This window comes from Gobio gobio (assembly GCF_949357685.1).
Source record: "Gobio gobio genome assembly, chromosome: 22".
In the NCBI taxonomy this organism is placed as follows: Eukaryota; Metazoa; Chordata; class Actinopteri; order Cypriniformes; family Gobionidae; genus Gobio; species Gobio gobio.
The window spans coordinates 41,708,058-41,721,495 of record NC_137118.1 but is presented as its reverse complement, the minus strand read 5'-3'; the positions used below and the strand labels follow the sequence as shown (position 1 = coordinate 41,721,495).

The window sequence follows — 13,438 nt, the reverse complement described above, 5'->3', positions numbered from 1 at the left end:
CTCACATTTCTAGTGTTCCTAGAGATAAAAATACATCGAAGGTGCCCTGGAATGTGTCGCCCAGAAGAGCAGGATGGCCGAGAGAAGAATTAAGCCAGACGAAAGTCAGAGGAAGTCATAAGGCCTATCAGCTGAACCTCAGGGTTATGATGTCACAACAATAGTTGAGACGAATTACATTACAGTACAGTTTTTTTTTTTTGTATATGGATTGTTCAGGCATTGACCAGATCAAAGTTCAAAGACGAGGCAACGTGTGCATACCTGTGACCACAGCAAAAGTAACTTAAATAGCCTATTTTAAATAAAGAAAAATACATAATAAGAACCTTTTATTATATATGCAATACAGTGATTTTACCATGATTAAGGAGGTTTTAGGCATTTTCATAGTCATGAAGCAGCGTTCACAACTTTCATAACGTGATATCAATACACTACTGTTCAAAAGTTTGGGTTCGGTACGAGTTTTAATGTTTTTGAAAGAAGTCTGTTTTGCTCATCAATGCTGCATTTATTTGATGAAAAATACTATAAAAACAGTAATATTTGTGAAATATTATTATAATTTAAAATAACTGTTTTCTATTTTAATATATTGTAAAATGTAATTTATTCCTGTGATCAAAGCTGAATTTTCAGCATCATTACTCCAGTCTTCAGTGTCACATAATGCTTCAGAAATCATTCTAATTATGATGATTTGCTGCTCAAGAAATATTTCTGATTATTATCATTTTGTGGAAACTGTGATACGTTTTTCAGTGTTCTTTAATGAATATACAGTTCAAAAGAACAGCATTTAAGATATTTTCTAACATTATGGCCCAGTTTCACAGATAGGGTTTAGATTAAGCCAGGATTAGGCCTTAGTTCAATTAGGACTGAAGGGTGCGGATTCTGAAATCCACTGCCGCTTCGATATACCTATATATAAATATCCTATTTAAATTTATAATCAAAGCATTAATCAATATTTATCCACCTATATTATTATAATGATGCACATGATATTACTTAATCAATAGAACCACTGTTTATTGTTTCTTCATATCTGTTTTCTAAAGTTTGTATTTGGTCTCTGAGGAGTGACTGAGGGTCTGGTCTAGGGATGTGTGATGTGTCGCTAAACACTTGATTTCAGAACATGTTGTCGTGTGTTTGGATTTTGGAGGTAACACACACCCCTAACATGCCAGGAGAGCAGTAACAGTGCTTACTCACTTAGCCCAGTTTCCAGAGATGAAATATGGATTCGTCTTTCATTTTATATTATAATTTATTCATTTTATATTTTCTTTTACTGAAACACTAAAGAACTATGGTGAATACTGTCTGTATCTCTCACTGAGAGAAAGCACATGTTATCAGTATGTTTTGTGAAACTTTCTGGTCAGAACTGGAGCTCAATCAACTCCAGCCTTGGAGAGACTGTGTATCTGTGTATGTACGTAATATTCTGAGTTACAGATCAGTATTGGAGGTGGATTACGGGCATCCTAAGAGATGGGTGGACTTGTTTTCTGGGCAAGCTGACGCCTGCTCCAGATCTGGAAGGTCACTATGTGCCTAATTCCGGGGGGAAAACGTCAACAAGTGATCTATGAACACGTGCATCTGATTAACTGACAATGTGTGGAAATTTACTATGACTGTCTATTTTCTCTTAGCCAATCAGAATCATTCAACTTGCAATAATGACGCGGCTAGACCTTGAAAACAGTATAACTACCAGATTTCGTACAGACAATTTCTGAACAGAGAGGGAGCGCGGCCTACAAACTCCTTGTGAGACTTGAAGCTGGCTTCTGCTGATGAAACTGCAAACTACTCTTCAGTACATTTTTCTTTAATTAATTGCGCTCCTGACTTTTGGTCTTCATTCTTCACTACTGGTCTTGGGTCCTAAACTGTTGTTCCCCTAACAGGACATTTAAGTATCTTTTATAAATGTGCATTAGAAAAACACATTACTGGTGTGCATCTTGAGGAAAAAAACAATGGCACTGACATATTTTAAGATAAGATATTCAGTTAAAACAGCGCAAACATGCATTTTAGTCTGGGACTAGCTTAAACCTTGTCTGTGAAACCAGGAGTATAAATGTTTTTTGTTTTTTTTAGATCAGTTTAATGCATTACAGCTGTACTTGAGTGAAGCTGGGGTTAAAGTAGACAAAAAAATGCACGTGGCTTGTTTTTATCCATCAGAAATGTACTAGATTATTAAAATTGTCTTTATAGGGCTTGTTGATGTTATCAGAAGCAGTCCCCAGTAAAATCACTGTGAATGCATGGATTCTTGTGGCGCATTGCTTTAATAAAATGCAACAAAAACAAACACCACTCACCTTTGACATCTTCATCCTCAATGGTGGTGTTGCTGCTGTCTGAAGATTCCTGTACGGCAGACAAAAGCAATCAGTGTCCGATCTCACACCTTCAACAACACACACATATACCAACAACAAAAAGCAACCAACTCCGATAAAGCACGACCAATACCACCACTGAAACAAATGGGATAATCATCACCACAAATGGAGTTGTACATATTACGCTTCAGGTGAATGACATCGGCAACAGTCGCGGACTGATCTGAGCTCTATATCTGAAGTAGGTTTCATCTCAGGCTCAGCCACCTGGTGAGGCTGTAACACAGCCATTCAATGAAACTCAGATCCTCTACGCTCTGTTGTGCATCTCCACATCTCTTTCCCAGATGGCAGCATTGAGAACGCAGCTGCACCCTCCCTCTGCATATGCATGTAACCACCCACCCACCCACCCAACACACACACGCACAAATGCATTTAATAGCTCGCATTTAGCTTATGATGTATAATAAATGCAAATGATTGAGCTCAGTCTACTTGTATTTCTCTCTACGGGTTCCTGTGGGTGCGTTATAGGCCCACCGCAGGCACCGTGAGGGTTTGAGCCACAGACAAACAGACGGGCGTCCAGCATTATGGAGGCAGGATAGGAAACGTTTTATAAGAAGTCTGACTGGATAAATAAAGTTAGTGGTTTTTAATAAGTATAAAATGTTTGTTAAAAACAGTCTGGGCTATGGCTTGGCACTTGGTGATTAGCTCATATGTCCTAGACATGTTTAGCTGTGGCGCTCATATGGGAGACACAGGTTCAGATCCTATTCCCCTTCAAAAATAACTTTTATTAGCACAAAAATAGCAAAATATTAATTTTAAATAAATGAAGACTCTTAAAGCACACCCTTAAAGTCAACATGAAATTAAATCAAACCTGTTTAAGGAAATAAAATAGAAAACAAATACTTTATAGTATATAAAATGTTTTAAATACTATATTATATAACAATTAGAGTTTGAAAGAGTAACCAAGGAGGGTGGACACTACCAAACAAAAGTTTGGGGTCAGTAAGATTCTGTTTTTGAAAGAAATTAATACTCTTATTCATCAAGGATGCAAGATTAATCAAAATGACCGACTTTCAAATAAATGCTGATTTTCTACTTTCTACTCAAAGTATCCAGAAAAAATGTTAATGGTTTCCATAAATATATAAAGCAGCACAACTGTTTTCAACATTGATAATAATAAAAAATCATCATATTAGAATGATTTCTGAAGGATCATGTGACACTAAAGACTGGAGTAATGATGAAATCCAGTTTTGATCTCAGGAATAAATTACATTTTAAATCATAATCAAATAAAACATAGCTCCTCTAAATTCTAATAATATTTCATAATATTACCGTTTTACTGTATTTTTGATGCAATAAATGCAGCCTTGTTGAGCAGAAGAGACTTCTTTCAAAAAACCTTACCGGACCGAAACTTTTGAACAGTAGTGTATTTTTTTAATGAACTATGATAACTAATTTATGTGCATATTGACTAGCATGGGTCAAATGATTGGACTGAACCATTGGTTTCATTGTTTTAACTGAAACAATCAACACCGAACACCGTACTAAACACCACACTCTTTCTCAAACACTTTCCCATCTTCATGCTCACTCACTAACCCAAAACAACATCCTTGCTCGCACCACAGAATAAAGAGACTTGCAATGGACGACAGAAGCAGAGAGAGGAAGAGAGAGAGGTGGAGGATGAAAGAGAAGAGGATGGGGAGGGAGCTGGGGAAGGATGTACCTTGATCCCATCCACTGGGTTATGGATAACAGTGGTCTGAGGCTCCTAAAGAGAGAGAGAGAGAGAGAGAGAGAGAAGAGAGAGAGAGAGAGAGAGAGAGAGAGAGAGAGAGAGAGAGAGAGAGAGAGAGAGAGAGAGAGAAAAGAGGAAGAGGAGGAGACAGCGAGAGAGAGAAAAAGAGAACGAGAGGGGAAAAGACGAGCAAAATGAGATGGAGGTGAGTGATGGCAAGAATAAAACAAGTGTTAGCAAAAAAAGACCAGAAATGGAGAGAGGAAGAGGAAGTCGATAGAGGTTATTAGTCAGAGGTGGCGCTCTGGTTAAAGGCAGAGGACAGCCGGAGGTCAAAGCCCAACATCTGAAGCCAGTCCAGAGATGTGACCGCATATAATCCCAGTGCAAACGCTGTAGAGCTAATGAGGAGTTCAGCAAATCTACCACTTTTTCAATAACATTTTAAAGTGGCCCATTATGCTTTTTCGGATATGACCATTTATGTAATGTGTGATATAACTGTTTGTGAATGTAAAAGGTCTGCAAAATTTCAAAGTGCATGATAAATGGAGTTATTGTCTCCCAAAAGACAGAACCGATTCTGAAGTGCCTGGAACGAGTCGTCATCGTAACAAATTTGCACAATACCAGCCTATGCTCTTCATTAGCTGCTCGCAAACAACAGCCACATTTCCACCGTAGGAACTTTCCCCAGGAACTAGGGACTTTGGGGTTGTACTCGGTGTGTTTGGGTCTAAATGATGGGACCATGGTCTAAATGAAGTTCCGGGTAAAAATTTCCCCCTCAAAAAATCCCTGCTCGCGAGGTAGTACTTTTTCAAAGTTCAGGAAGTTTTGGGGGTGGGACTTGGGCGCTTAACATCATTGGTTGACTCCACGCAGCATTTTCTTTCAACCACAATTTTTTAAAGTCTGTTGTGGTGCGTGCAGTAAGATCAGTCCCTCCAGAAAAACGTGATTATGCGATCGCATGATTTAATGCATAATCAGCCAAAGTTCGCATATTTATGCCGGGGCCGCATTTTTTCAAATACGCTGCACTTTCGCCGCGTAAATTGCCTATTCCTGCATGCAAAATATGCGGGGCTTGCATGATTTCATAATCCCTGCATTTTCGTTGCAAAAAAGTCATATATATTAGCAGAAAGTTGAAAAATGTTCGTTTACTTCACACAAGAGCCGCCATTTCCCCCTATTGCCATGGGAACGTTTTGAAGTGACGTAATTACCCAACGTGAACGTCATCGAAAAGCTGCAAACCCCGTGGTGAAACCATTGATATCGGTGAAACCATGATGAAGCACGCATTTGCCAACAAAAATAACAGCAAAAGACTGCGCAAAGCAGTTTTCCGGTGTGTTGACCGATTTCAAAAAACAGCATCATGAAGCTTCGAAGCGTTATGAATCGGTGAGTCGATTCAGCGGTTTGGATCGCCAAAGTCATGAATCGACTCGCTGATTCATAACGCTTCGAAGCTTCATGATGCTGTTTTTTGAAATCGGTCATCACTATAGAAGTCGTTATTTAGGTTTTAGCACAAAAACTATTCTCGTCGTCGTAAAGTCTTTAGTACCTTTTATGGGTCTTGAGAGTGTACAGTGCATTGTGCCAATGGAGACCTTTCTGAGCCATCGGATTTCAACTAAAATATCTTCATTTGTGTTCCGAAGATGAACGGAAGTCTGACGGGTGTCCAACGACATGATGGGAACTCATTAATGACAGAATTTTCATTTTTGGGTGAACTAACCCTTTAAGAGATTACACTTTGTGCATTGGAAGCACTCAAATGTCTGTTTTGTATAGCTACCTCCGTAAAACAGGAAGTTATTTATTCATTTTTTCAGAAGTTGTAGCATATTCCTTTTGTAAAGCTACAGAACTTGTTTGACTCAATGTTTATTAAGGTCTTCAATAAAACAAGATGAGAACTTAAATATTCCCAGCACTTCCTGTGATGTAGTGCTTTTTTTCTCTTTTTCATCAAATCGCAGTTTTTGCAAGTTCCCGCAATTTTATCGCATAAAATTGCATAAATATCCCGCATTTTCCATTGCATTTTTTAAGAAAACGTGCCGCATAATCAAGGATTTTTGCCCGCAACAATCACAAAAAAGCCGCATTTTTCTGGAAGGACTGTAAGATTTGTTTGCTATTCGAATCATTAATGGAGTTTAAAAAATACGGCCGATGGACCGACGGCGAGGTTCAGGCTTTATTAAAGGATTAGTTGACTTTAAAATGAAAATTACCCCATGATTTACTCACCCTCAAGACATCCTAGGTACATATTTCTAGACTTTCTTCTTTCTGATGAACACAATCAGAGTTAAATTAATAAATGTCCGGGCTCTTCCAAGCTTTATAATGGCAATGAATGGGGCCCACGAGTTTGAAGCTCAAAAAAGTGCGTCCATTCATAATAAACGTACTCCACACGGCTCCAGGGGGTTAATAAAGGCCTTCTGAAGCGTTTGTGTAAGAAAAAGATCCATATTTAACACGTTATAAAGACAAATATCTAGCTTCCGGCAGACCGCCTTCCATATTCAACTTATGGAAAAAGCATAACTGATGCGACATATGATGTAGAGAAGAGTTACACTTTCTATGCAAGTTTAATACGGAAGGCGATCCGCCGGAAGCTAGATATTTTACTTTGTATAACGTGTTAAATATGGATATTTTTCTAACACAAATGCATGGCTTCGCTTCAAAACGCCTTTATTAACCCCCTGGAGCCGTGTGGAGTACTTTTATTATGGATGTGCTTTAGAGCTTCAAAATCGTGGGCCCTGTTCACTGTCATTATAAAGCTTGGAAACATCAGGATATTTATTAATATAACTCAGATTGTGTGCATCTGAAAGAAGAAAGTCATACACACCTAGGATGGCTTGAGGGTGAGTAAATCTTGGGGTAATTTTCATTTTAAAGTGAACGAATCCTTTAAGTTTATATGCAGAGGACGAAATCCAGCGAGAACTGGAAAGTCACGTGCAGTCTTGCGTCACCGGACTAATTTACCTTATCTTCACGGTACTTTAGACAACGATGGAAACGCAAACAGCAACAGGTCTTGGGGGAAAAAGTTCCTGGGACAAATTGTTCCAGGTAATTTTGGTGGAAACACGGCTGATGTCCACTTTGACCCTCAAACACTGTAGTTGTAGCTGAGACTGGAAGAGTTTGGTTCATGTTGTCGACATGTCGAGACGCTGTTTTCTGTGCTGCGAAAGCAAATCTGCTTTACACGCACCTCCAAAGGATGAGGACTCGGGCTGGAATTGATACGGTAAAACCGACACCATCGTTTCGTTTCACTGTGTATCAAGTATTCAGGGAGAATCGGAGCTGAAATTCAGATGCGCTAATGGGCATTTTGTTTCCAATACGTGCTGTAAGCGGTAGACCAATCACAACAGACTGGGCTATCTGACCAATCAGAGCAGAGTAGGCTCTCAGAAAGGAGGGGTTTAGAGAGACCAAATCCTTTCCAAGACCAAACCTGTGCGAAAAGAGCTGATGCTGCAATGTTTATTATGTGAAAATTAAAGTGTTTTTTGACCTTGGATGTATGTAAACCTATTTTAGGAGACTACAAAATTAGGAACATTTAAAATAGCATAATTAGGGCACTTCATTTTAAAACAAAATATATATAAAATCCCCAAAATATAGATACAGTTGAACAGGCTATAGATTGATACTGCTAGTGTGCTAACAGCCTTTTAACAGAGTTTAGCTCTTTAAAATGTTGAAAACCTGCACCTAAAGTAATCTAAAATGGTCTATAATTGCAACGGACACTTAAGTCACACTTCAGGCTGAATATTATTGCATTAGATCAGGGTATGAGAGTTGATGAATAGCTAATAATTAATTAAATCATAAAAATGTCAGATTAAAATCAATAAATGTATAAATCAAAATAAAACACTTACTAAAAGAGGAAATATGTTATTTGTTTAACTGCATGGACATCAGACATCAGAAAGCCGTGAACTTGTTTTGTTAAATTATTGAAATATTAACTTTAAATATCAGGGGAACTTCAAGTAAATATCTTGGATTAGCTGACAAAAAAGTTTTGGAAATCCCTGCATTAGATAAATAAAAAATAAAAAATAAAAAATAATAATAGTTTATGAAAATGTATGAATTCTGAAATTATATGTTATCAGATTTTCCTTTTTATGTTTTGTTATTGAATGCAATAACATTTAGACATTTTTAAATGTGACTCAAGTGGCTAATACATGTTTGGGGGTCACCGCATCTCTTAAAAATCAATGCAGTTGTGAAGCTCTGAATAGATATTGCTAACAATTATTAAACAAACAACATGAAATCAGAACAATATTGTACTGGTTTATATCACACATGATGCAGACCAATAATATAAATAATTTCTATACATCAGACTTTACAGCATTAGGTCATATAAAAAAGAACATTCACACACAAACACTTATATTTAACGCAACATCATAATGGTCATAATGAGTGTCAAAAATAGTGTAAACACAAAAAGCCAACATCAAAGTTAGGTTGGCCTGCCATCCAAACAATGAAAAACACACGTTCATGCACACATCTCTGTGAAAACATGAAGCTAACTGACGCTCTAAGCATCAGAATTCATCAAATTTGGATTATAAAATCGTTGATCATAACATTAACATGGTTTCGATGACAAAGATGCACTGACAGACACACAGTGTCTACGACAGGTGGCCTGAGATGGGCCAGACGCTGACACAGACAGACATGTGTGAGACAGGAGAAGGAAGCCAAAGCGACAGACGAGTCGGACGAGAAGATGGAGCGAGAGAGAACAGAGAGGAATAAGGAGGTAAATACCAGAGCAGGAGAAGAGACGTTTCCTTTGGGACTGGTGACTATGCTGTTTTTCGCACTGTTTGACTGTGGCTGTGCAGAACACAAAAGAGTGTTAAAGGGTGTCAGTGGGTGTTTAAGGGCGAGAGGACAGAAAGAGAGAAATACAGAGAGAGAGGCAGGGGTGATGATAATCTGTTCAGTGGTGAGGGAGTGGATTGTGTTTATCTTAACTCATAATTCATAAATTGAACCAGTGGTCTTGGAGAAACACGGAGTGCCCTTTGTTCATCATTTGTAAATGTAGAGGAATCTTATAAAACCAGTCAAGTACACTTCCATGTCCACATCACATTTCACCCCAAAATTAAAAAGAGAAAACATTTTTACAAGAAAATTATGCTTATTATCGGGACTATTCCCTAGTGGAAAAACCTATACCAAAAACTTCTTTAAAATGCATTTATTTCATACTAAGTATACTACAAATCCATTAACATATGTACGGAGATATATATATATATAGTTAAATTAAAATTAACTACTTTATTGCACAATGCACATTTCTTAATATTAAGTCTAAATGCGTTTTAATATCACTATTAGTGAGGATAGTTTGATCCATGAATAATATTGTTAAATGAAAGATATTTAAAGTATACCTAAAGTATACTTGTAATAGTTCCATTTTAGCACAATCAAATATACTTATGTATATCTTTAGTTGGACCTCAGCACTACTTCCGGGTAATTTTGTACATTAATTACAAAATCATTTGCTTCAATTTCGCAGACTATAAGTATATCAATTTAGTATACCGGAAGTACAATTGCATGGTATTTATATCAAATACATAAATATAAGTAGAACACTTAGCAAAAAAAAAAATGTTTCAAATACCTTTTGGTACATTTATTTGTCATTAGGGTTTTTTTTTTTTTTACATTATTTTATTTCACATAATTAAGCACATCCCCCAAATTTTTCTCATTACCATATAATGTATCTGGGCATTTCCATTTTAATATTTTTTTTATTCGTTTTTTAAATAATTTATTTATTCATTGAAAATTAACATCAACACCAAGTAACTAATTCATTAATGATTCATTTTAATAAATGCAATTTCATTTATGTTTACTTTAATTTATGTAATTCATGTTTTTTGTGTGTAATTCCCATTATTTTTAAATGGTGATTATCATTAAAAAAATATACTACTACCATCGTGTATAAATACTTCAGAACTAAAATTGTATTGCATTAAAGAATTTGTTTTGGGAAAATGTGCATAATTATCATGAAAAAAAATCCACAATGCAATATCTTAGTGATCTTTTATATTGTCATAATTTCTTTAAGCAAATGTAATTTTCCTTTTTTTATGTGAAATGTGGCCTGGACAAGTTCTTCACAAATGTTTGGAAAATGATTACAATCGATCACACTGTACTGCTGGAACATCAAATTAAAACCAGTTTCTGATAGCTGGTTTTATATGTTTTTATGTGGTCTAAGCTGATCTAGTCCAGATGGTTAACCAACCAACCAGTGAGGATAAAGTTGACCTGGTAGACCATCTTGATAAAGCTGGTAAGAGCTAGACCACTGTGAACCAGCAAAAACAGATTAAGATGCTATGACCTGTTTCCAGCAAGCTGAATAAAAGCATAAAAAAAAAAAAAAAGCAAACAAAAGTAAGCAAACAGTCCCGAAAATCTGTGCTTGGTCCATTGTTTTCTTAGAGAAAGATGCAGTAGGAAAGCACAACTGGAGGAGAGTCCTTAAGACGCTACAGGAAGTACAAATCACAAACAACATCAGATAGACACACAGACGCAATAACAAAAGCCAAACACAAAAGACATTCTGCGCCACAATCTAAAACACACACAACAACGGTCAACATTGACTCGCTACAACCCTACGCAAGAACACTAGGGCAGGTCTGAGGACCCTCACCTGCGTTTGAGAAGCCATTTAATGCCATCTGACCCTTTAAATCAATCGCTTGACATTTGAGCAAGAGAAGAATCAATATAGATCATTACAGAGGAAGAGCAGATTTATTCAACATTGTGCGTTAAATGACATAAAAGCCCAAAAGGATGAGCAAATGAATGAATGGATAAACAAGAGTGAGATGAGAAAGGGATGGAGGGATAAAGAGATTAGGATTAAATATCATTCTCACCATGTACTGAACGGTGGAGCTGGATTTCCGTTTCTGGGTGGAAAGGAGGTGATGGAGGGATGGAATGAGAGAGTTAAAATACATGTTATGACGAACGCTGAGATGAACATTAATCACACAGAATCGGACACACATATGAAAGGGAGGAAGGTTGAGATAAGGTGAAGGTGTGGGTTTTGGCGAGAAAGTGCATTTGTCTGGTGGATAAAAGAGGTTTTGATGTGGTTTAATGTACAGAACAGCCCTTAAGGCCTTTTCTTCTCAGATATCCTTAAACATCCTTAATAACCGGCTGATGGGACTCAGTGACAGGACCGTTCCTGTATCTCTACAGTCATGAGGTTATTCAACGTTCACGGTTTGATAGATAGACATAGAAAGAATGATAGATCGAAAGAACAATAGAGTGATAGATAGAAAGAACGATAGATAGAAAGAACAAGAGAACGATATATAGAAAGAACAATAGAGCAATAGAAAGAGCAATATAGTGATAGATAGAAAGTGCGGCAGATAGAAAGAGTGATAGATAGAAAGAGCGGTAGATAGATAGATAGATAGATAGATAGAAAGAGCAGTAGATAGATATAAAGAGTGGTAGATAGAAAGAGCAGTAGATGGAAAGAGCGGTAGGTAGATAGAAAGAGTGATAGATAGAAAGAGCGATAGATATATAGATAAAGAGTGGTAGATAGAAAGAACGATAGATGGATAGAAAGAGCGATAGATAGAAAGAGCGGTAGGTAGATAGAAAGAGCGGTAGATAGATAGAAAGAGTGATAGATAGGAAGAGCGATAGATAGGAAGAGCGATAGATAGAAAGATCGATAGATAGAAAGAGCGGTAGATAGATAGAAAGAGCGATAGATAGATAGAAAGCGATAGATAGAAAGAGCGGTAGATAGATAGAAAGAGCGGTAGATAGATAGAAAGAGCGATAGATAGAAAGAGCGGTAGATAGATAGAAAGAGCGATAGATAGAAAGAGCGGTAGATAGAAAGAGCGATAGATTGAAAGAGTGGTAGATAGATAGAAAGAGCGATAGATAGAAAGAGCGGTAGATAGATAGAAAGAGCGATAGATAGAAAGAGCGGTAGATAGAAAGAGCGGTAGGTAGATAGAAAGAGCGATAGATAGATAGATTGAGCGGTAGATAGAAAGAGCGGTAGATAGAAAGAGCGGTAGGTAGATAGAAAGAGCGATAGATAGATAGAACGAGCGGTAAATAGATAGAAAGAGAGATAGATAGAAAGAGCAATTGATAGAAAGAGTGATGGATAGAAAAAGCGGTAGGTAGATAGAAAGAGCGGTAGGTAGATAGAAAGAGCGATAGATAGATAGATAGATAGATAGATAGATAGATAGATAGATAGATAGATAGATAGATAGATAGATAGATAGATAGATAGATAGATAGATAGATAGATAGAGCGAGATAGATAGAGCGAGATAGATAGATAGAAAGAGCGAGCGATAGATAGATAGAAAGAGCGGTAGATAGATAGAAAGAGTGGTAGATAGATAGATAGATAGATAGATAGATAGATAGATAGATAGATAGATAGATAGATAGATAGATAGATAGATAGATAGATAGAAAGAACAGACGGATGGATGAATGAATGGATAGAATGAACAAACAATGAATGGATGGATGGATGGATGGGTACACTATATTGCCAAAAGTTTTGGGACACCTGCCTTTACATGCACATGAACTTTAATGACGTCCCATTCTTAATCCGTAGGGTTTAATATGGAGTTGGCCCACCCTTTCCAGCTATAACAGCTTCAACTCTTCTGGGAAGGCTTTCTGCAGGTTCATGAGTGTGTTTATGGGGATTTTTTGACCATTCTTTGTGAGGTCAGGCACTGATGTTGGACGAGAAGGCCTCATCCCAAAGGTGTTCTATCGGGTTGCAGGACAGTCAAGTTCCTCCACACCAAACTCACTCATCCATGTCTTTATGGACCTTGCTTTGTGCACTGGTGGGCAGTCATGTTGGAACAGGAAGGGGCCGTCCTCAAAATGTTTCCACATGAAGTTTGGAGGTCTGTAGCTATTGACTGTGCAGAAAGTTGCCGACTTCTGTGCACTGTGCGCCTCAGCATGCACTGACCCCTATACCTGGGGCCATGGGAGTGATTGGAACACCTGAATTCAATGATTTGGAAGGGTGTCCCAATACAATTGGCAATATAGTGTAGATAGAATGACCACATGAAAAAAACGATGGATG

General features: G+C 37.3%; 1 protein-coding gene across 29 annotated transcripts in view; it reads right to left on the bottom strand.

Annotated features, from left to right (window-relative positions):
- camk2b2 (calcium/calmodulin-dependent protein kinase (CaM kinase) II beta 2) overlaps positions 1–13,438 on the bottom strand; it is a 106,009-nt gene that overhangs the window by 17,324 nt on the left and 75,247 nt on the right. For 7 of the 29 annotated variants that reach the window (XM_079805037.1, XM_079805026.1, XM_079805024.1 and 4 more), the window contains 3 exons: positions 9,028–9,096; positions 4,147–4,191; positions 2,352–2,400 (listed from right to left, as the gene is read on the bottom strand). In XM_079805037.1, coding sequence (XP_079661163.1) covers positions 2,352–2,400; positions 4,147–4,191; positions 9,028–9,096 — 163 coding nt within the window. Of the gene's footprint in view, positions 1–2,351; positions 2,401–4,146; positions 4,192–9,027; positions 9,097–11,198; positions 11,232–13,438 lie in introns of all 29 variants that reach the window. The other 22 variants (XM_079805022.1, XM_079805028.1, XM_079805015.1 and 19 more) reach the window with 6 other exon arrangements.